At 48.4% G+C, this 23,788-nt stretch overlaps 1 protein-coding gene across 1 annotated transcript in view; it reads left to right on the top strand.

The window, feature by feature from the left end:
- The first annotated feature begins 13,541 nt into the window (after positions 1-13,541).
- LOC119976628 (high affinity immunoglobulin epsilon receptor subunit beta-like) overlaps positions 13,542-23,788 on the top strand; it is a 28,907-nt gene continuing 18,660 nt past the window's right edge. The window contains exons 1-3 of the mRNA XM_038817263.1: positions 13,542-13,721; positions 17,940-18,117; positions 19,833-19,943. Of these exons, the coding sequence (XP_038673191.1) occupies positions 17,953-18,117; positions 19,833-19,943 (276 nt within the window). The 5' untranslated portion in view covers positions 13,542-13,721; positions 17,940-17,952. The remainder of the gene's footprint in view (positions 13,722-17,939; positions 18,118-19,832; positions 19,944-23,788) is intronic.

Genomic DNA, 23,788 nt, shown 5'->3' with positions numbered 1-23,788 from the left:
ATCGGCATTAAACCAGGATCAGACAAGGATTTAAAAGAGGTTCCTTACAACAGGAACTCTCATTCTTAGCCACAGAGGGCATCACGATGATCCACACGGAGAAAGAAGAGAAAGAAATGCGGAGGAGATGAATACAATGTTTAACCACCCTGCTAGAAATGATTCCGAGTAGCAGTATCCGCTGATCAATGTAACCGCCAAATAGAAATTAATGAAAGCTTACCCAAATCACAATCCAACCTCGACCCCAACAAGAAGAACCAACAGAGTTTCCCACTCCTCTGACAGAATGGCGAACAATGTATGGAAAGGTTATAGGGCCTACAGGCCACATGTACCTGTAAATTCAAGGACTTGAAGGAGAGGAGGTGGGTAATGATTATGTCGTAGTAATGATCATGGAGTGATAGGAATAAAACTGTGACAACAATGTAACGCCATGAAGCTGATAACAACGTAATACATAAAGTAAACCAGTGTAACCTCATATACATTGGATAAGGTCTGGGGAGGTATAGTGCTAGGGTCTGGTGCCTACAGGGTTAATGTGGTAATGAGCCCACACAGCGATGTAAGAAAGCACATGACCCCCATCTAGATTCAGTGTGGCGCAGGGTAGAGATATGTGAAGATCTAGATATGGAGATGGCTGCTTTTCTGCACCCGACTTCCTCCCACAGTCCAAAGATGTGCAGGTTAGGTGGATTGGCCAAGCTAAATTGCCCCTTAGTGTCCGAAAAGGTGAAGTGGGGTTACTGGGTTACGGGGATGGGGTGGAGGCTTAAGTCAGGTGCTCTTTCCAAGGGCCAGTGCAGTCTCGATGGGCTGAATGGCCTCCTTCTGCACTGTAAATTCTAGGATTCTATTTGGGCGTCGCTGGTTAGGCCAGCATTTATTGCCTCTCCCTCATGCTCTCACAACTAACAAGGTCAACTCCTCATTGGCAATAGCCTTCATCTGTGAAGCTAGAGGCTGCTCACAGTCAAAGGGAGTTAAAATGACCTTTAGCATAGAACCTGTCCTGGAAGTGTTTGGTAGGACAGACAGGCAGCAGCTGTAGTTGCCCCTGTCATGGTTATCCACAATATTTAAAGATGGCTTGAAGACCTCACAGACAAAAATCCTATCTCCTCCCCCCCCCCCCCCCCTGCCCTCGGCCTGGGGGCGTCCGCTGACCTGGAACGTTTCAGCCCCATGACCAAGCCTAACCCCCCTGAGGGGTCCCGGCGACCCCTCCATGAGCTGCCAGACCTGCTGGGTTTGTACTTTCCGTTTTTGTTCCTTGTTGTGCTGTAAGTTTGATCAGAGGTGTTCAATGGTTTTAATGGATGCGCGACTGACTTGATTTCTGGACCTTTGGCTATATTTAGCACAGCTTTGTTTGTACAGAATAAAGTGGAAGGTAGAGGTGAGTTTGAGTTCCAGCCGATAACTGACCTCTGCCAAGTATAAATCCTTGTATCAATTAGCCGTTTGCTTGGGTCAGTTCAGCTTGGAATTGAAACAACAGTAGCCTATAAAAAGCTGTCGGTGATATTAATAGATAAGCAATGGTGTGATATTTGAATGCAGGTTTCAAAGCACTTAAACAAAGATCTCAATTGGCAGACGTGTGTCCACTAACATAACAAGCTGTCATTTCTAGGATGTGGTTTACACCAGATTAAGACAGGGGTTCGCAACGACTGTCTTTAGCACTGAGGCTAGTTTTAAGGTACAACTTAAAGCTCACCACAACCTAAACACCCCTGCCATTCAGGATTCACTGCCTGCTGCTCTCTAATTCCAAAATGCAGCTCCAACTGAAATAATCGCAGAATCTGCACAGGGATCTGTTTGTATCCGGCTGCTGTTTGACCATATTTCCTGATTACAGAACATTACGTGCATGAACTCTCAAAAGGTTTTTGATAAATATCATTTACTTGTGAGCAAAAGGTTGCGTTGGCTGCCAATGCCATCCACGCACAGTTCTCCTGTTTCTCCGCTGTAGTAATCCAAGGGAGGCAGGAGCTCCGTCACCACACCAATATTTATTTACAATAACGATATTACAGGAGCAGCTACAAACAGTGCTGCCAGCGCCGGCCCTAGGGATGCTGGCGCCCCGGGCAAGCTGAACTTCGGCGCCCTTCGAGGGGGGAGGCGGGGGGCGCGGAGGGGGGGCGGGGCCGAGAGGGGGCGGGCCCGAGGCCGAGGGGGGGGCGGGCCCGAGGCCGAGGGGGGGCGGGCCGAGGGGGGGCAGGCCGAGGGGGGGCGGGGCTGAGGGGGCCGGGGGCGGGGCCGGGGGGGGGGCGGACGGAGGGGGGACGGAGGGGGGGGGCGACGGGCGGAGGGGGGCGGACGGAGGGGGGGCAGAAGGGGCCGCCCTGGGGGAGGGTGGCCACCGCGCATGCGCTGGTTGGCACCGGCCCAACTGCGCATGCGCGGGACCCGAGTCTCTGGCGCCCCCTAGCACATGGCGCCCCGGGCGACTGCCCGAGTTGCCGGTACCTTGGGCCGGCCCTGAGTGCTGCTCGCAGTCCAGTCAACTTAAGACTGGCTCACAAAGCCTACACAGGTGATTATATGGGCCCCCTCAACGAGCTATCATTGAGGGAGCTCATACTCCAATTGGCCAACCAATAAAGCCAATTGGAGTTCATTACATCCGCCATGTTCACTACTTCACTGACTCTCTCAGCAATCAGACTGACAGCAGACACAGCCTTTCACAGACCGGACACTGCTAGAAAATGAAATGAAATGAAAATCGCTTATTGTCACGAGTAGGCTTCAAGTGAAGTTACTGTGAAAAGCCCCTAGTCGCCACATTCCAAGATTACAAAGAACAACAAAGAACAAAGAAAATTACAGCACAGGAACAGGCCCTTCGGCCCTTCCAGCGTGCGCCGATCCAGATCCTTTATCTAAACCTGTCGCATATTTTCCAAGGATCTACTTCTCTCTGTTCCCCGCCCATTCATATATCTGTCCAGATGCATCTTAAATGATGCTATCGTGCCCGCCTCTACCACCTCCGCTGGCAAAGCGTTCCAGGCACCCACCACCCTCTGCGTAAAAAACTTTCCCCGCACATCTCCCTTAAACTTTCCCCCTCTCACCTTGAAATCGTGATCCCTTGTAATTGACACCCCCACTCTTGGAAAAAGCTTGTTGCTATCCACCCTGTCCATACCTCTCATAATTTTGTCGACGTCAATCAGGTCCCCCCTCAACCTCCGTCTTGCCAATGAAAATCCTAATCTATTCAACCTTTCTTCATAGCTAGCACCCTCCATACCAGGCAACATCCTGGTGAACCTCCTCTGCACCCTCTCTAAAGCATCCACATCCTTCTGGTAATGTGGCGACCAGAACTGCACGCAGTATTCCAAATGTGGCCTAACCAAAGTCCTGAACAACTGTAACATAACCTGCCGACTCGTGTATTCAATACCCCGTCCGATGAAGGCAAGCATGCTGTATGCCTTCTTGACCACTCTATCAACCTGCGTTGCCACCTTCAGGGTACAATGGACCTGAACTCCCAGATCTCTCTGTACATCAATTTTCCCCAGGACTCTTCCATTGACCGTATAGTCTGCTCTTGAATTAGATCTTCCAAAATGCATCACCTCGCATTTGCCTGGATTGAACTCCATCTGCCATTTCTCTGCCCAACTCTCCAATCTATCTATATTTTGCTGTATTCTCTGACAGTCCTCCTCGCTATCTGCAACTCCACCAATCTTAGTATCATCTGCAAACTTGGTAATTAGACCACCTATACCTTCGTCCAGATCATTTATGTATTTCACAAACAACAGTGGTCCAAGCACGGATCCCTGTGGAACACCACTGGTCACCCTTCTCCATTTTGATACACTCCTTTCCACCACTACTCTCTGTCTCCTGTTGCCCAGCCAGTTCTTTATCCATCTAGCTAGTACACCCTGAACCCCATACGACTTCACTTACTCCATCAGCTGACCATGGGGAACCTTATCAAACGCCTTACTGAAGTCCATGTATATGACATCTACAGCCCTTCCCTCATCAATTAACTGTGTCACTTGAAACTCATTCAGTCTCAAAAACTTTTGCAGCGTTTTATTGCAGAAGTAAAGTGGTGAATTTAAATCAGCAAAACAGCAGACAGGAAATCTTGGAGAACCCAGGCTTGCTTTAAATACCGCCAAAGTTTTCAAATTCCAAGTTGCGGCATCAACAATAATTTGCTTGTCCCTTTTGTGAATTGGCCACGATGGCTCTTTGACAATATTCAACATTTTTACAATATTAGGAGGGGGAGCCGGTTCCCGGCTTGGGTGGGTGTCGTTACGGAGTTTGCACGTTCTCCCTGTGCCTGCGTGGGTTTCCTCCGGTTGCTCCAGTTTCCTCCCACAGTCCAAAGATGTGCGGGTCAGCTGGATTGACAATGCACTTGGTGTCCAAAAAGGTTAAGTGGGGTTGCTAGGTTAGGGGGATAGGGTGGAAGTGTGTCCCTTAAGTCGGGTGCTCTTTCCAAGGGCCGGTGCAGACTTGATGGTCCGAATGGCCTTCTGCACTGTAAATGTTATGATTCTTATTTTTATTATCCACCAGGAGTTGGTGTTAGGACCCAGCTCTTATTGACGTACAATAATGGCCTGTACTTGGCCACAGAGGCTATCATTTCAAAGTTTGCAAATGACAGGAACCTTGGTGTTTCAGTAGAGCGAGGAACATAGTAACAGGGGCTTGTTTAGCACACTGGGCTAAATCGCTGGCTTTTTAAGGCAGGCAAGCAGCACGGTTCAAATCCTGTACCAGCCTCCCTGAACAGGTGCCGGAATGTGGCGACTAGGGGGCTTTTCGCAGTAACTTCATTGAAGCCTACTCGTGACAATAAAGCGATTTTCATTTTAATTTCACAGGAGAGCATCGACAGACTGGTGAACTGGAAAGGTACACCGCGGACAAATTTCAATGTGGAGAATTGTGAAGTAATTTGCTTTAGTAGGGAGAAGAAGGAGAAGTCATCTGAAGTAAAAGTAACAATTTTAAGGCAGGTGTAGGATTTTCGAAGGTGGCGGGATAACTGGAGGAGGCTGCAAGGCATGTGGGAACCTGGGAATTATACATAGATATAAAACATAAAAGCAAGGAAGCTATGCTGAACTTTATAAAACAATGGGCAGGTCTCATTGGAAGGGTGTGTCACATTCTGGGCATCACACTCTAGGAAGGATATCAAGACCCTGGAGAGGGTGCAAAGGCGATTGAGTAGAAATAAACGGGTCTTTTTCCTAGTGGCAGGCAGTGACTAATGGATACCGCAGTGAGCAGTACTGGGTCCCCAGCCAATTCCCAATATATTAATGATTTAGGTGAAGGAATAAAATGTAACATCTCCAAATTTGCATATGACACCAAGCTGGGTGGGAGGGTGAGCTGTGAGGAGGATGCAGAGATCCTTTCGAGTGACAAGCTGAGTGAATGGGCAAATGCATGGCAGATGCAGTATACGTTGGATAAATGTGAGGTTATCTACTTTGGTAGCAAAAATGGGAAGGCAGATTATCATCTGAATGGCTATAAATTAGAAGAGTGGAAGTGGAAAAAGGACTGGGTGTCCTCGTACACCAATCACTGAAGGTAAGCATGCGGGTACAGCAGGCGGTAAATAAGGCAAATGGTCTGCTGACCTTCACAGCGATAGGATTCGAGGACAGGAGCAGGGATGTCTTGCTGCAATTATACAGGGCCTTAGTGAGGCCACACCTGGAGTATTGTGTGCAATTTTGGTCTCCTTATCTGAAGAAGGATGTTCTTGCTATAGAGGCTGGGCAGAGAAGGTTTACCAGGCTGATTCCTGGGATGGTAGGATGGACGTAGGAGGAAAGATTGATTCGGTTAGGATCGTATTCGCTGAAGTTCAGAAGATTGAGGGGGAATCTCATAGAAACCTATAGAATTCTTACAGGACTGGACGGAGTAGATGCAGGAAGGATGTTCCCGATGGTGGGGGTCTCCAGAAGCAGGGTCACAGTCTGAGGATACGGGGTCAACCATTTAGGACAGAGATTGTGGAAATGTAGATTTTGGGCTAGATATAACCAAGGCATGATGGGATACTTGGCCATAATTGTAGTGCACTCAGAAAACTGCTAACAGGGCAAGAATAGCAGTATTCACGACTCTGAGGATCCCCTTTCCTATGTATTGTTGCTTCCTTATCCACATCCATCTGTTTCCTCACATTGTCACACACACATAGGCATGTATTGATACATTATCGATACAGCTTGAGTGCATCCTGGCATTTTAAGGAGTCACGATTTGAAGTTAAATAAGGTCTTTTAGGATTTTAAGCTGAAGAAGGGTTTTTTATGATGTGGAGATGCCGGCGTTAGACTGGGGTGAGCACAACACCAGGTTAAAGTTCAAAATGTTTGTTTCAAACACTAGCTTTCGGAGCACTGCTCCTTCCTCAGGTGAATGAAGAGGTATGTTCCAGAAACATATATATAGACAAAGTCAAAGATGCCAGACAATGCTTAGAATGCGAGCATTTGCAGGTAATTGAATCATTACAGATCCAGAGATAGGGGTAACCCCAGGTTAAAGAGTTGTGAATTGTCTCAGCCAGGACAGTTGGTAGGATTTCACAAGCCCAGGCCAGATGGTGGGGGATGAATGTAATGGGACACGAATCCCAGGTTCCCTTCCAGTCGGGGAACACTTCAGTAGTCAAGGGCATTCAGCCTCTGATCTCCGGCCAAGGGTAATAGATGAGATGTTGGAGGTAGATAGGAGTTATGCAGAAGATGGGGACACAGCGAAGTTGGAAAAGAGGAAGGAACTACAGGCGAGCTTTAATCGACTATCTACCAGGAAGGCGGTGCACGAACTGAGACGAGCAAGGGGTGCAGTTTATGAACATGGAGATAAAGCGTATGTTTGCAGGTCAGCTCCGGAGGGAGGTAGCGGTAATGGAAATTGTTCAGGTAAGGGATAGGGCGGGGAAGTTGGTGGTGGCTCTGGATCTGATTAACAAGGTCTTTGAGAAATTTTATGAGTGGTTGTACAGGTCAGAGCCACCTGGGGGAGGCCGTGAGATGCTGGAATTTCTAGATGGGCTGGAGTACCCGAGTCTAGGGGAGGGGGACAGGGCTACATTAGAAGGAGCGATAGTGGAGCAGGAGATAAAGGATGTGATTGGGAAGATGCAGTCAGGGAAGGTGGCAGGAGATGGGTTTCCGGTGGAATATTATAAAACAATTCAAGGATAAGCTGGCACCCCTGATGGTGGGGATGTTTGAGGAGGCGATAGGGAAGGGGGTATTGCCACAAACCTTGGGGCAGGCATTGATTTCCCTGTCGCTAAAAAAAGATAAGGATCCGACGGAGTGTGGGTCGTATAAGGTCTTTTCGGATTTTAAGCTGAAGAATGGTTTTTTATGATGTGGAGATGCCGGCGTTGGACTGGGGTGAGCACAACACCAGGTTAAAGTCCAACATGTTTGTTTCAAACACTAGCTTTCGGAGCACTGCTCCTTCCTCAAATGAATACCATATTACTTCTGAATGTGGACCCAAAAATATTGGCTAAGGTACTGGCAGGTAGGCTAGAGGAGTGCCTCCCGAAGGTGATAGGTGAAGATCAGATGAGGTTCGTGAGAGGGAGGCAGCTCTTTTCGAACATTAGGAGGGTATTGAACGTCGTTATGGCACCGGCAGAGGGGAAGGAAACAGAGGTGGTTGTGGCACCTCGAGTGAAACACCTGACTAACCCAGCCCTTTTTAAGTCTCACCTGGTCCTTCACCCTCAAGTGAGTCTCCTGCAGCATTGCTACATCGGCTTTCAAACTTTTAAGATGCGCCAGCACCCTTGACCTCTTGACGGACCTCCTGCCCTCTCACATTCCACGTGACTATCCTAACTGGGGTTCTCTCACCCCCCCCCCCCCCCCCCCACCCTTCTTATCCACCATCATCATACCACCGGGCCCTGCCCCATGAGCCTGACCCACCCCTATCCATTATTAACATCGAACCCCTTCCCCCCCTCCCAAAACCCCCCCCTACATTTCCTCTCGAAAAAACATCTCCCAGCATCAATCCCTACTACCCCCCCACTCCGACTCGCTCGCCTCGTAGGCCCATTGAAACGTGCTAACCAGGCTCCAATGTCCGCAGCCCTCCTCACACCTCACCTCCGTTCACTAGCTGACTTTAGTTAGCTAGTGCGGGTGGCTCCCCCAGACAAGATATACCGTCCCCTCCCACCCAGTCCCAGAGAAAGAAAAAATAAAAACAACAATCCAACCCGTACAATTCAATAAAATAAGATATAACCGTCGCAACACAGAACGCCAATCAACCCAACCAATAACTTGAACTCTGTAACAATGTGATGTTAAGTAAATTACAATACACGTCAGTAAAAAGAAAGTTGTAGCATTTATACATTTTCCAGCTCCCCAATCTCAGTCCACGATCCCTCTTCCAGCTCCGCTCCTCACGTCTGTCCCAAGCCTTCTGCCCTCACGAACGCCTCAGCCGCCTCCGCTGTCTCAAAATAAAAGTCTTTGGTCTCATACGTCACCCTCAGCTTCGCCAGGTAGACCATACCAAACGCACCCTCTTTTTGTACAGTGCCGTCTTCAGTCACCCAAACGCCGCTCGTCTTTTTGCCAACTCCACCGTCAAGTCCTGGTAGATCCAAACTCCAGCACCGTCCCACTGCACCTCACGCTTCTGCTTCACCCAGCTTAACACCATCTCCTTCATGCAGTACTTACGGAAGCAGATAATTACTGCCCTTGGCGGCTCATTCACTTTGGGCTTCGGCCTTAATGACCGATGAGCTCGGTCTAGCTCGTACTGGGAGGGGTTCTCACCCTTCCCCATCAACTCCGCCAACTTCTTAGCGAAGTATTCTGTTGGACTTGGGCCCTCTGCCCCTTCGGGCAAGCCCACAATTCTCAGATTGTGCCACCTCGAGCAGTTCCCCAAGCCCTCGAGCTTTGCTCCGAGTCCTCTGTTGACTTCCACCACCCTCTGCAGCTCGTCCCCCATCGAGGTGAGCTGGTCGCTGTGCTGTGTCATGGCCTCATCCACTTCCTTCATCTTTTCACCCTGTTCTCTCACCTCGGCCGATGTCTTTGCCAAAGCTACCCTCACCCAGGCGATTGCCTCCTCCACCAATGATCTCAGTGCGACCGCCATCTCCTTCCTCAAAGCCTCCATGTGCCTCGCAAACTGCTTCTCCAGCTCCACTGCCATCACCTCAGTCATCCTTTCCACTGTAAGCAGTGCGGCCCCACCATGAGGTCCGGCCTCTGCCATCTTGTCAGCACGTTTCCTGGTCCGCTCCTTTGGCGGCGAACGCGCGTTTCCTCCCTTCTTCGCCGCTGCTTTTCGCATCCTTTAACGACTTATTATTTTTCCTTTTTTTTTCACCCTTCTTTCCTTCTTCAATCTTTTTTTTAATAGAAAAACAAAAAATTCTTCCTTCAAAAAAAGAAACAAAAAACTTTCACCAAGTTTCTTTAAAACTTCTTTCTCTTCTTTTTTGTATTCCTCCAGAACTCCCGTGGGACCGGACTTCAGACTTCTTACGACATTTTCGGCGGGAGCCACCCGATGTGGGACATCTCACCTACATCGCGCCCTGGCTTCGGGCCTGCTGCTCCGACCTCCAGTTAGCTCCTCCCCCGCTGCTCCGACCTCCGCGCGCACTGGGCCCAACGCCTCACCATCAGCCGCCCGACACCCGCGCGGGGTTTTCAAACCGGCCCCGCTTGACGCCCGGGACCGCCCCAAATGCCGACAATAATCGGGGGGGGGGGGGAGCGCGAAGAATCGGGGAAACCCCCGAAAGCTCCGCAAATAGTGGCCACTGGCGGGAGCTCCTCTCGATGCGGCCAACCCGCTTGCAAACGCCCTTCTTCCAGATCATTAATGTATATTGTGAAAAGTTGTGGTCCCAGCACAGACTCCTGAGGCACACCACTAGTCACCGGCTGCCATCCTGAAAAAGACCCCTTTATCCCCCACTCTTTGCCTTCTGCCAGTCAGCCAATCCTATATCCATGCCAATGTGGCTGAGACCCAGTTGAGGTGGAAGGGCTGGCGTTGAGTCAAGAGGAATTTCTCAGGGTGGGTAAAGGGATCAGCGGGTGAATGCATTTTAAAATGTTTTAGAATTTTGTTACCATGTACAGAATTATAAAATAATAACTATAATGTGAAGTGACCCACTTCTGCATCGCTCATTGATAGGTAACATATCAGAATAGACAGAGACAAAAGAATGTGTTATTAACTTTTAATCTTATAAGAGGGAAATGAACATAATAATCATCTTTTTATTGTCACAAGTAAGCTTACATTAACACTGCAATGAAGTTACTGTGAAAAGTCCCTAGTCACTACATTCCGGCGCCTGTTTGGGTGCACAGAGGGAGAATTCAGAATTCTCAGCCGGTACGGGAATTGAACCCACACTGCTGACCTTCTTCTGCACTACAAACAGCTGTCTAGCCCACTGAGCTGAACCACATTGTAGAGTGCCCCATGGCCAAGCCTTGCAGAATGAGAAAGCTAGCCATTGAAGACAGTAATTTTCACCAATATATTACTGCAGGGAATTGTCAATATTCCTCCCCTCTGTAACTTAGCGGCTAGGTCAGGAAGCCTGTCCATTCACTCAGGGTTCCATAACAGGGTGAACCCCCCCCCAAACTCCAGAAAAATACCAGCAAGGGTCGGAGGGGGCCTGTGAGTGACCATTAATTCTCCAATGGAGATCCCCAACAGAGACCCCCATCAGTCCCCTGATCAGAGACACCCAATAGAGACCCCCATCAGAGCTCCCCTCTCAGAGACCCCCATCAGACCCCCCAACAGAGATCACTTAACTGGCCCAAGGTGAAGCCACCACATCAAAAGCTGCTCTATGCTTTCGCGTCCTCTTTTTCACAGCAGAAAGCAATGAGCTGCTTCTGATGTGGTGAGGAACTGTCAATCATAGCAAGAGCGTTTAGCATGAAAGCAGGATACTTGAGATGTATTCAAGCATGAAGGGAAAGATATATCAACAATCCACCAAGCATCTGTCTCTGGAGTGATAAAGCTGTCAATCACTGGCTAATGCAATGTATTGCTGTTTGGAATTGAATGGAAGATTTGCTGTCAAGAGATTTGAAGCCCTTTGAAGTATATTTGGCTTTAGCCCCATAAACTTGCAACAGCTGCTGCTATAAACATTTTTACCTGAGGCAGCAGGTATTAAGGAAGGGTAAGTGAAAATGCAGTGATTCTTTACTGTACTGCCTGGACTGCTCCACAGCTTTCACTGTGATGGGGTGACTGATGGGGTCTCTGATGGGGGTCTCTGATGGGGATCTCTATTGGGAGGTCTGATGGAGGTCTCTGAGAGGGGGGCTCTGATGGGGTCTCTGTTGGGTGTCTCTGATCAGGGGTCTGATGGGAGTCTCTGTTGGGGATCTGCATTGGGGGCTCTGTTAGGGGATCTGATGGAGGTTTCCATTGAGGGTCTGATGGGGGCCTCTGATAGGGGTGTGTGATGGGGTCTATGTTAGAGGGTCTGATGAGGGTCTCTGAGAGGGGGGCTCTGATGGGGGTCTTTGTTGGGGGTCTCTGATCAGGGGTCTGATGGGGGTCTCTGTTTGGGGTCTCTGATCAGGGGTCTGATGGGGGTCTCTGATGGGGATCTCTTTTGGGGTCTCTGAGAGGGGGTCTCCACTGGGGGGTCTGATGAGGGTTTCCATTGAGGGTCTGATGTGGGGTCTCTGATAGGGGTGTCTGATGGGGGTCTCTGATAAGGGTGTGTGATGGGGTCTCTGTTAGAGGGTCTGATGAGGGTCTCTGAGAGGGGGGCTCTGATGGGGGTCTTTGTTGGGGGTCTCTGATCATGGGTCTGATGGGGGTCTCTTTTGGGGCTGTCTGTTGGGGGTATCCATTGGGGTCTCTGAGAGGGAGGATCTGATGGGAGTCTCTGATGCGGATCTCTGTTGGGATCTCTGAGAGGGGGTCTCCATTGGGGGGTTTCTTGGTGGTCTCCGTTGGGGTCTCTGAGAGGGGGGCTCTGATGGGGGTCTCCGTTGGGGGGTCTGATGGGGGTCTCTGAGAGGGGGTCTCTGGTGGGGGTCTCCATTGGGGGTCTTATGGGGGTCTCTGAGAGGGGGTCTCTGGTGGGGGTCTCCATTGGGGGGTCTGATGGGGGTCTCTGAGAGGGGGCTCTGATGGGGGTCTCCATTGGGGGGCCTGATGGGAGTCTCTGAGAGGGGGTCTCTGGTGGGGGTCTCCATTGGGGGGTCTGATGGGTGTCTCTGAGAGGGGACTCTGATGGGGGTCTCCATTGGGGGGTCTGATGGGGGTCTCTGAGAGGGGGTCTCTGGTGGGGGTCTCCATTGGGGGGTCTGATGGGGGTCTCTGAGAGGGGGCTCTGATGAGGGTCTCTGTTGGGGTGTCTGAGAGGGGGGCTCTGATGGTGGAGTCTGATGGGGTGTCTGATGGGAGGGATCTGCTGAAGGGGTCTGATCGGGAAATTGAGGGGGTTGGTGGGAAAGGGTCAGGTCACCCTCATGCGTGCATGTTGTGGAGCTGGCGTGTTATTCCCAAGGTGGGGGAGGGATGCCTTTACTTGTCAATGGATTGGGAGGGAGTGGCGCCAACCTCGATATCGGGCCATCCGCTCAAAATGGCGGCCCAATACCAAGTATCTGACAAACTCCAGCAAGCTCTCCTCCATGAATACATTTGCATGGAGAAGGAGGTAGACACGCACCTGAGCAGCATCCATAGCGCCAGCGTAGACCACCTGTGGTTCTACATTGGCGGGAGCACTTCGCCTCCAGAACAGAAAATCCAGACCACTGCCTTTGCAATTATCGAATTGCAGGAAGTATATTCTAACATATAGGAATGGGGTTACATTAATATAACAGTTGTTGCAAGGCTCTCCCCTAGCTCTTTGCAAAGCACTGCCCAAAAAAAAGAATATTTAGCTAATTTGGTTGTACTTAAGTAGTTTGTGCTTCTGACATGCAAGCAGTCATTAGAATTTGCAGTGGAGAACTAGGCCATTCGACCCATCAAGTCTACACCAGCCCTTGGAAGGAGCACCCTACTTAAGTCCACACCTCCACCCTATTCCTGTAACCCAGCAACACCATCTAACCTTTTTTTTGGACACTGAGGACAATTTAGCGTGGCCAATCCACCTAACCTGCACATCTTTGGACTGTGGGAGGAAACCGGAGCACCCGGAGGAAACCCACGCACACACGGGGAGAACGTAGTCGCCCACCAGCATTACATATCAGCCATTTATGTATGGCTCTGGTTTCTCCTCCTCAGCTAATGCTCAACGGAAGGAGGGGGTTTGACTGCTCATATGGGTTAAAACTAACACAATTTCCTGTGCATGTGTAACAGTCTAGCCCCAACTCCGATCACAGACTTTCATCTGTCCGTCCCTTTCACTCGCCAATTACATATATAACTTTACCCAGCTCTGACAAAAGGTCCTGAACCAAGATCGATTTCTCTCTCCATTGCTGCTGCCAGGCCTGTCAAGAATCTCCAGCATTTTGTGAATTTATTTAAGGTTTCCAGCACCTGATTTCTGTCAGTTCGACTCCTCTTGACTGATATTTGGGTAACATTGTGCCGAAACCGAGCTGGACTGAAAGTGCTCCGCGATTTGCAAAGCATCTGCGATCCAGGTAAATTGTTATTATTTCACAGTGTCCGGAGCTGGTTCTGATCACTTCTTAAAAGAAATGCAACTAGATGCTTTATGTTATTTGATACTATGTATTAAATACTGTTGTTTCTTGCAATTGCTTCCTAATATTGTATTCATAGTTTTTATTTGCATATATGCAGCACGGTGGCATAGTGGTTAGCATAATTGCTTCACAGCTCCAGGGTCCCAGGTTCGATTCCGGCTTGGGCCACTGTCTGTGTGGAGTCTGCACGTTCTCCCGTGTGTGCGTGGGTTTCCTCCAGGTGCTCCGGTTTCCTCCCACAGTCCAAAGATGTGCAGGTTAGGTGGATTGGCTATGCTAAATTGTCATTAGTGTCCAAAATTGCCCTTAATGTTGGGTGGGGTTACTGGGTTATGGGGATAGGGTGGAGGCGTGGGCTTGGGTGGGGTGCTCTTTCCAAGAGCCGGTGCAGACTTGATGGGCCGAATGGCCTCCTTCTGCACTGTAAATTCTATGATTCTATGATAAAGTAAAATATCAAGTTTAAACAGGACTTTAGTTATTATACACAGGAGACAGAAAAGGAAAGATTGATCTGTATTTTGATTCCACCTTTCACAACCTCAGGACATCTCAAACACTAATGAATGTGACTGACGCTTAACTGCTCTGAAATAGGCTACCAGCTACTCAGTTCAAGGGGCAATTAGGGTTGGAAACAAAAGCCAGGCTTGGTGGCAATGTAAACGGCTCATGAAAGAATAAAATTGTCATCACGGTAATAGGAAACCAATTCAGCAAGCCCTAAAAAGCAATGTGATAATGACAAGATTTGAAATGAAATGAAAATGAAAATCGCTTATTGTCACGCGTAGGCTTCAATGAAGTTACTGTGAAAAGCCCCTAGTCGCCACATTCCAGCGCCTGTTCGGGGAGACTGTTACGGGAATTGAACCGTGCTGCTGGCTCGCCTTGGTCTGCTTCCAAAGCCAGCAATTAGCCCTGTGAGCTAAACAGCCCCTATTTTTCATTAGTGATGCGAGTCAGAACCTCAGAATCGTAGAATCCCTACAGTGCAGAAGGAGGCCATTTGGCCCATCTTGTCTGCACCGACTCTCTGAAAGAGAACCCGACCTCGGCCCACTCCCCCCCACCCAATATGCATAACGCCAACTAACCTGCACATCTTTGGCAATACCCAACTCACCCTCAGCCCCATGCTCGCTGACCCGCATTAGCCCCAGTCCGACACAATGCTACAGTTCTAAAATACTCATCTTCAAGTTCAAATCTCTCTGCGGCCTCTTCCCTCCCTCACTCTAAATGGTTTACCTCCTCCTTTGAATGCCAGGTGGAGTGAGGTTATGCCAATCCATTAATCACCGGGAGATGCCTCGTCTCTCAATCATTTAAGAAATAAATACATAGCCAATATTCATCGCACTTACTACATGGATTCTAAAAAGACCTTGGGAAGGATGCTCCGTTTTGCTGGCATCCGGGCGTTTCCCGATGGCTTGGGGCACTGCCCCACAATGGGAAACCGTGCTGCCCATATCAATAAAGGGAGAATTTAGAATATCCAATTCACCTAACAAGCACGTCTTTCTGGACTTGTGGGAGGAAACCAGAGCACCCGGAGGAAACCCACGCAGTCACAGGGAGAATGTGCAGACTCCGCACAGCCAGTGACCCGAGCCGGGAATCGAACCTGGGAACCTGGAGCTGTGAAACAACAGTGCTACCCACTGCGCTACCGTGCCACAGTGGGTAAGCTGTTCAAGGGTATTCTGAGGGACAGGATCTATAGGCATTTAGACAGGCAAGGGCTAATTAGGAAAAGTCAGTTTGGCTTTGTAAGGGAAAGTCATGTCTCATGAGTTTTTTGAATTGGTAACCAAGAAGGTAGATGAGGGCAGTGCGGTCGACGTTGTCTACATGGACTTTAGTAAGGCACCGCATGGTAGGTTGTTGTAAAAGGTTAGATCTCACAGAATCCAGGGAAAGGTAGCCAATTAGATACAGAATTGGCTTGGCGACCAAAGCCAAAGGGTGGTTGTGGAGGGGTGTTTTTCAAACTGGAGGCATGTGACCAGTGGTGTGCCTCAGGGATCGGTGCTGGGTCCACTGTTATTTGTGATATATATTAATGATTTGGATGAGAATGTAGGTGGCATGGTTAGTAAGTTTGCAGATAACACCAAGATTGGTGACATAGTGGATAGTGAAGAAGTTTGCAACAGGATCTTGGCCAATTGGGCCAGTGGGCCGGTGAAAGGCAGATGGAGTTTAATTTGGAGAAATGTGAGGTGAAGCATTTTGGTAAATCAAATCAGGGCAGGACCTACTCAGTTAATGGTAGGGAGTTGGGGACAGTTACAGAACAAAGAGATCTCGGGGTACAGGTTCATAGCTCCTTGAAGGCGGAGTCGCAGGTGGACAGGGTGGTGAAGAAGGCATTCAGCATGCTGGGTTTTATTGTAAAGAATATTAAATACAGGAGTTGGGATGTCTTATTGAAGTTATACAATACTTTGGTAAGATCACACATGGAATATTGTGTTCAGTTCTGGTCACCCTATTATAGGAAGGATATTGTTCAACTAGAAAGAGTGCAGAAGAGATTTACGAGGATGCTACCAGGACTTGATGGTCTGAGTTATAAGGAGAGGCTGGAAAGGCTGGGACTTTTTCCCCTGGAGCGTAGGAGGCTTAGGGGTGATCTTACTGAGGTCTATAAAATAATGAGGAGCATCGATAAGGTAGATAGTCAACATCTTTTCCCAAAGGTAGAGGAGTCTAGAACTAGAGGGCATAGGTTTAAGGCGAGAGGGGAGAGATACAAAAGAGACCAGAGGGGAAATTTCTTCACACAGAGGGTGGGGAGCATCTGGAATGAGATGCCAGAGGCAGTGGTAGAGGCGGGTATGATTTTGTCTTTTAAAAAGCAGTTAGACAGTTCATGGGCAGGGTGGGTATAGAGGGATATGGGCCAAATGAGGGCAAGTGCGACTAGCTTAGTGATAGAAACTGGGCGGCATGGACCAGCTGGGCCGAAGGGCCTGTTTCCATGCTGTAAACATCTATGACTCTGTGACTATGAATGATTATTTAGTGACTGCTGAAAACAGCTTCGTGATGGATAGTGGCCAGAAATTGGGTCCACGCCGACTCTGATGCAGCCCATTCTAAACTTACCAGCTGCACCGTTAGTTTTGGGCATTAACAATGGTCCTTGAATGAGGTGAGCGGGGGAGGGGGGGGGGGGGGGGGGGGCGAGGTGGGTGGGAGAGGGTGAGGGCTGTAAAGGTGAGGTGGGAAGGGTTGAGAAGTGAGGTGGGAGGTGAGTGGTTGAGAGGGGAGGGGAAAAGGTGGAGAGGCAAGATGGGTGGGGAGGAGGGTTTGTGTGGTGAGGTGGGTGAAGGAGGTGATGGAGGGGTAGACGTGAAGGTGGTGGGGCAGGGAAAGGGATGGAGAGGTCAGATGGGTGAAGGAGGGGTGGAGAGGTGAGGTGCATGGAGGAGGGGTAGGGGTCGGGAGGTGAGGTGGGTGGGGGAGGGTAAGGAGTGCTAAGGTGGGAGGGGAGGGGTGGGGAGGTGGAGAGGTGAGGTGGGAAGGGTGGAGAGGTGAGATGGGGAAATGAGGTGGGAGGGGTGGCGAGGTGAGGTGGGAGGTGACCGGGAGGCGTTGAAGTGGGTGGGGGAGGGGGAGAGGTGGAGAAGTGATACAGGTGGGGAAGGGGGAGGAGACGTGAGGTGAGGTGAGTAGTAGTGAAACCCAAGCATGAGTTTGATTGGAGTCAAACAAGTAGGATCAGAATGATTTTTAATGCTCTTCCAGATCGGGGCAACATGGTGGCACAGTGGTTAGCATTGCTGCCTATGGCATGAGGATCCGGGTTTGAATCCCGGCCCTGGGTTATTGTCCGTGTGGAATTTGCACATACTCCCCGTGTCTGCGTGGGTTTCGCCCCACTACCCAAAGACCTGCAGGGTAGGTGGATTGGCCACACTAAATTGCCCCTTAATTGGAAAAAAAAAATCATTGGGTACTCTAAATTTATTAAAAAATATATTCTTCCAGAGCATTTAACGTTTTCATTTAATATTTTCATATTTTAAATATGCAATTTAACTTGTACCAGTGGGAAAAGTTCAGAACTCATAATAGTATTTTTGTACATGACATGGAGAGAAGTTATATCAATTGAGTTTTAAAATATATATTTTTCAGCTTTGCGCAGGCGATGGAGGCTTCAAGGAGTGATAGTGGGAAACCCCTGTCTAACCCGGCCAATCTAAACCCCAGCGGACAGGATCTTTCAGTAAGAGTGGAGATACCTCAATCACATCCAAAAAACAAGGAACTGCTGAAACGGACCCAACCACATGGCCAGCGAATAGCTCTAGGTGTAAGGTTTATTAATTTCTATTGATGGAAAAGAGATTGTAGGACTCTGGGGCAAGGATTGAGGAAGGTGGGGCTTATCGAATAGCTTTCAAAGAGTGCGCACGGCACAGTGCGCCAAATAGGTTCCTTCTGTACTTTATGATTCTATAGTTAAGGACTCTTAGGGAAGAAATGTTCCCAGGTGATTATCAGACACTGTGTATAACAGGAGTATAACCCATTGTTCAACCCCCCACCCCCCCTCCACCCCACCGGATGACTTTATAAGACCATAAGACAGAGGAACAGGATTAGGCCATTTGGCCCATCGAGTCTGTTCCACCATTCAATCATGGCCCATATATTTCTCATCCCCATTCTCCTGCCTTCTCCCCATAACCCCTGATCCCCTTATTAATCAGGAACCTATCTATCTCTGCCTTAAAGACACTCAGTGATTTGGCCTCCACAGCCTTCTGCGGCAAAGAGTTCCACAGATTCACCACCCTCTGGCTGAAGAAATTCCTCCTCATCTCAGTTTTAAAGGATCGTCCCTTCGAACTGAGGCTGTGCCCTCGGGTTCTAGTCTCCCCTACTCAAGGAAACATCCTCTCCACGTTCACTCTATCCAGGCCTCGCAGTGTTTTGTACGTGACTTTCTGTTTCCTCATCTCACCCTCAGTGGAACGCTTTGCATTTTGATCCCGTACAGTGATTGCCTCTGTTACTTATCTGCAGCAGAATCGTCACCACATTTGGGGAAATTTCCTGTGTCGCTGGAAATAAGCATTGATAAATCTTTTCCGTAATCCTGCGCTCACTCTGTCCCCCTTTTTAAAGTTGAGCATGGGACATGGGCATCACTGGCTGGACCAACAGTTAGTGCCCATCCCTAATTGCCCTTCAGGTGAGGGCATTTAAGATTCAACCGCATAGCTGTGGGTGTGGAGTCACATGCAGGCGAGACGGGGTAAGGGGTGGTGAGATGAGATGGGAGGGGAGGGGTGGAGACTTATCGAATATTTCTTTCCCTAAGGACGTTACAAAGAAGAAAGAACAATACAGGACAGGAACAGGCCCTTCGGCACTCCAAACCTGTACCGGCCATGATACCAACCTTGGCCAAAACCCTCAGCACTTGAAATGAAATGAAAAATGAAAATCGCTTATTGTCACGAGTCGGCTTCAATTAAGTTACTGTGAAAAGCCCCTAGTCGCCACATTCCGGCGCCTGTTCAGGGAGGCTGGTATGGGAATTGAAGCGTGCTGCTGGCCTGCTTTCAAAGACAGCGATTTAGCCCAGTGTGCTAAACCAGCCCCTAATAATAATCACTTATTGTCACAAGTAGGCTTCAATGAAGTTACTGTGAAAAGCTCCTAGTCGCCACATTCCGGCGCCTGTTCAGGGAGGCTGGTACGGGAATTGAACCCGCGCCGCTGGCATTGTTCTGCATCACAAACCAGCTGTTTAGCCCACTGTGCTAAACCAGTAGCACTTCCTCGTGCCGTATTCCTCTATACCCATCCTATCCATGTAAATTAGTGAACCAGATGTTTTTTTAAATAATAATCGACATGGTCATCATTAAAGATTTTTATTGAATTCAAATTTCCCCATCTGTTGTGGTGGGATAGCAGCCTGGGTCCCCAAGCGTATTTTATTATTATTATTATATTGGTAGAATCTTCCGATGTGATTGTTTCCATTTTCATGTAATCCCTCTTTCTCCTTCCCAGGTAGCTCAGATTATGGTGGGATTGGTTTTTATCGCATTCGGGGTTCCATTAAAGTTGAGTCCACAATCATTCGCAGCGGGAATAGGAACACCCTGGTGGGGCGGAGCACTGGTGAGTGTCGGAATGGGGATAACCGAGCCAAGGCTTTGACCTTCTCTGCTTCTTTTCCGGGGGCCTTTCCCCCTACGGTGCTCTTGGCTTGAACAATGCTTGTCTGGAGTGCAAGTCCTTGCTGTGCCGATGGGCCGAATGGCCTCCTTCTGCACTGTAAATTCTATGATCACATTTCTGTTTGTGGAAAGTTCCTGAACACAAACTAGCTGCCTCCTTTCCTACATTACAACAGTGACTACACTAAGACCACCTTAAAATTAGCTTACTTAACATTGTTTCATCTTTGACTTACAGACATCAACCGGGGCTCACTGGTTGGGACTCTTGCCTCTGAATCACAAGGTTAAGGTTCAAGTCCCCCCACCCCAAGGCTTGTGCGCAAAAATAGAAAGAGGTTTCCTTTGAATGAGATGTTAGACTGAGGCCCCATCTGCCTGCTTGGCATTATTGTGAGGAAGAGCAGATGACGTACCTCCAGACGCCCTGACCAATATTTACCCCTCAATCAATATCACAAAAAAACAGGTCAGCCGGTCATTAGGGCAGCAAAGTAGCACAGCGTGAGGTTAAGTAGGGTTCTCTTTCTAAGAGCTGGTGCAGACTCGATGGGCTGAATAGCCTCCTTCTGCACTGTAAACTCTATGATCACATTGCTGTTCGTGGAAAGTTCCTGAACACAAATTAGCTGCCTCGTTTCCTACATTACAACAGTGACTACACTAAGACCACCTTACAACTAGCTTACTTAACATTGTTTCACTTTAACATTGCGAACTAAATACTGTCAGTATATCCATTTAACCTTTTCAGTTTCACTTTAACATTGTTTGCCACAGATGTCTGTGGGCTGCCTGCTGACATGTCCATTCCCGCTCTCATTGTCAGTTCCACTTCCCCCTCTCTGCCAGTCTTGATCCCTGATGTTTACTCCAGTCCATGATTCCTGGTCTCTAGTTCTTGCTGCTCCACTCCGGGCTCTAGTCCTGGTCACATAGCTTTGCTGCTGACTCCACTGCTGGCTTCAGTTCTGGACGCAAACACTGACATCTCGGTCTCCCATCTCACGGCAGACAGTTGGTCAGTTTAGATCAGTGCTTTGCAAAGTGGGGATCGTGAGCGGCAGGTGGGTCACGGGATGGTGGAAAATGGGTCGCCAAAAGGTCGGCAAAAACGATCCCCAAAGCACGCGTGACCATTTTTTCCATTTTTCGCTCTGAGGGCTGGATTCTCCCACACGGCCTGCCGCAAAAACGCCACGGGCGAGGTGCCGACAATAGAACACTCCATTGACCTCGGGCAGGATTCTCCGGTTGCCGAGCGAACGGGGCTGGAGAATCCCGCCCTGGGTAAACTCCCACTGTAGTACAGTGTATGGCCACATGTGACTGTTACAGTCATCACCACCAACTGTTTCGGCAGCAGCTGATCTGCCAGGTTAGTCAGCACCTGTAACCTACAACTGAAGGGTTTAAAAGAAAAACAATCAGTTATCTTTAAAATACTTTCTTGAAGATACTCTTTCTGCACAGAATTGATTCCAGTCGTGCTTCGCAATCTTTTTTGCCAAGCCTGTATCTCCCAACCAGAACCAAATGACTGCTGACTGGAATATGTTTCCACAAGTGCCCCAGTCAGCAACCCGTAGTCGGAGGATTCCCATATGTAAGTTTTAGCAGATAATTCATGTGTATCCTGTTGGGATCTCCTGCCTTTCAATTGGTCCATTGTTATGAAGCCAATTCATGTTTGTCCCATTCTGACCTTGGGGCGGGGGCGGGGGGGGGGGGGGGGGGGGGGGGGGGGGATGGGTTTGGGAACTCCATTGATCCCAGACAGGGGGAAGAATCCATCTGTTCAGAGATTTATTTATGACAAGTTATTTAGGTCTCCAAGCAACAACAAAAAAAGTATAACATTTATTTTGTTTCCAATTTTTACATTGAATAATCCAGAAGTTCCAGCAATGAATGTGGCATTTAAAAAAGTAACAATGGAGAATCTATTGTGAATGGGGTGTGGTTCGAGAGTCGGCCATTTTGTGGGCCGCCCGGTTTAAAAAAACACTGGTTTAGGTCATCCCGGACTTCAGCTACACCAACCAACTCCTGCCACTAGATGGAGCCTGGTCAATCTATAGGTGCGGCACTGTAGATGAGTGTACTGTCATTCTTTCAAACATTTAACATTGTATTGTACGTTGTATTTCTTTTATAATTAGTTATGTACAGGTGAATCCCGTTTTTACAAAATGGGCCGGGGCCAAGTTTGTCCCGTAAAAGAGGACTTTCCTCAAAACCGGTGTTGTGTAGCATTATAGTAAAATAATCAGAGAACAACGATACGGACAAAGAAAAAGATTGATTTATTTCACAGTGCGGGACCAGAGACAAAAACGAAGAGGAATCGGCAAACAATTAAATGAAATAATTTCTGTGAGGGAGCGCTTCAGCCTAATCGACCGAGAAAGTAAACCAAAATAGCACTCATCCAAACAGGCAAGCCTGTCCGTAAAACCGGCATTTCCGTTAAATTGGTATTACGTAAATTAGGGATTTACCGTTACTTTATTCTGAAAGTTATTTCAGTTAGGAATGCATCAATGCTGTATATGTATGGTACAGTACTTCAATTTGCATGTTGGTTTTCCTGGGAGAGAAATCTCCAAAGTAACCTAACTCTAGTTTTAACATTAATTCCTATGGGAACCTACGATTCATTGAAAGTTGTCTTGCTTAAAATTACCACCGCAGCCTTCAGCGAGGATTCCCTGTTCACATAAGAACATAAGAACATAAGAACATAAGAACATAAGAACTAGGAGCAGGAGTAGGCCATCTGGCCCCTCGAGCCTGCTCCGCCATTCAATTAGATCATGGCTGATCTTTTGTGGACTCAGCTCCACTTTCCGGCCCGAACACCATAACCCTTAATCCCTTTATTCTTCAAAAAACTATCTATCTTTACCTTAAAAACATGTAATGAAGGAGCCTCAACTGCTTCACTGGGCAAGGAATTCCATAGATTCACAACCCTTTGGGTGAAGAAGTTCCTCCTAAACTCAGTCCTAAATCTACTTCCCCTTATTTTGAGGCTATGTCCCCTAGTTCTGCTGTCACCCGCCAGTGGAAACAACCTGCCCGCATCTATCCTATCTATTCCCTTCATAATTTTAAATGTTTCTATAAGATCCCCCCTCATCCTTCTAAATTCCAACGAGTACAGTCCCAGTCTACTCAACCTCTCCTCATAATCCAATCCCTTCAGCTCTGGGATTAACCTAGTGAATCTCCTCTGCACACCCTCCAGTGCCAGTACGTCCTTTCTCAAGTAAGGAGACCAAAACTGAACACAATACTCCAGGTGTGGCCGCACTAACACCTTATACAATTGCAACATAACCTCCCTAGTCTTAAACTCCATCCCTCTAGCAATGAAGGACAAAATCCCATTTGCCTTCTTAATCACCTGTTGCACTTGTAAACCAACCTTCTGTGACTCATGCACTAGCACACCCAAGTCTCTCTGAACAGCGGCATGCTTTAACATTTTATCGTTTAAATAATAATCCCGTTTGCTGTTATTCCTACCAAAATGGATAACCTCACATTTGTCAACATTGTATTCCATCAAGTACTCCATTAGTTAAGCACTTTGAGAAGTCTGGCGGTGATTAAAAGTGCTGTCTAAATGCAAGTCTTAATCTTTCAAGATCTTCTTCTTTCGAACTTAATGAAGAGCACTGCATGGACAAAGAGGTGGACGAAAATCCAGTCGGGCAGATTGCACACTCAAATAGCTGCCTACCTCATTTTCTTTGCTTGTTTAAATGAAGGGACAGGATA

This window comes from Scyliorhinus canicula, chromosome 13, assembly GCF_902713615.1.
Source record: "Scyliorhinus canicula chromosome 13, sScyCan1.1, whole genome shotgun sequence".
NCBI lineage: Eukaryota > Metazoa > Chordata > Chondrichthyes > Carcharhiniformes > Scyliorhinidae > Scyliorhinus > Scyliorhinus canicula.
The sequence above is the reverse complement of the archived record's forward strand: the minus strand, read 5'-3'. Positions and strand labels throughout refer to the sequence as shown.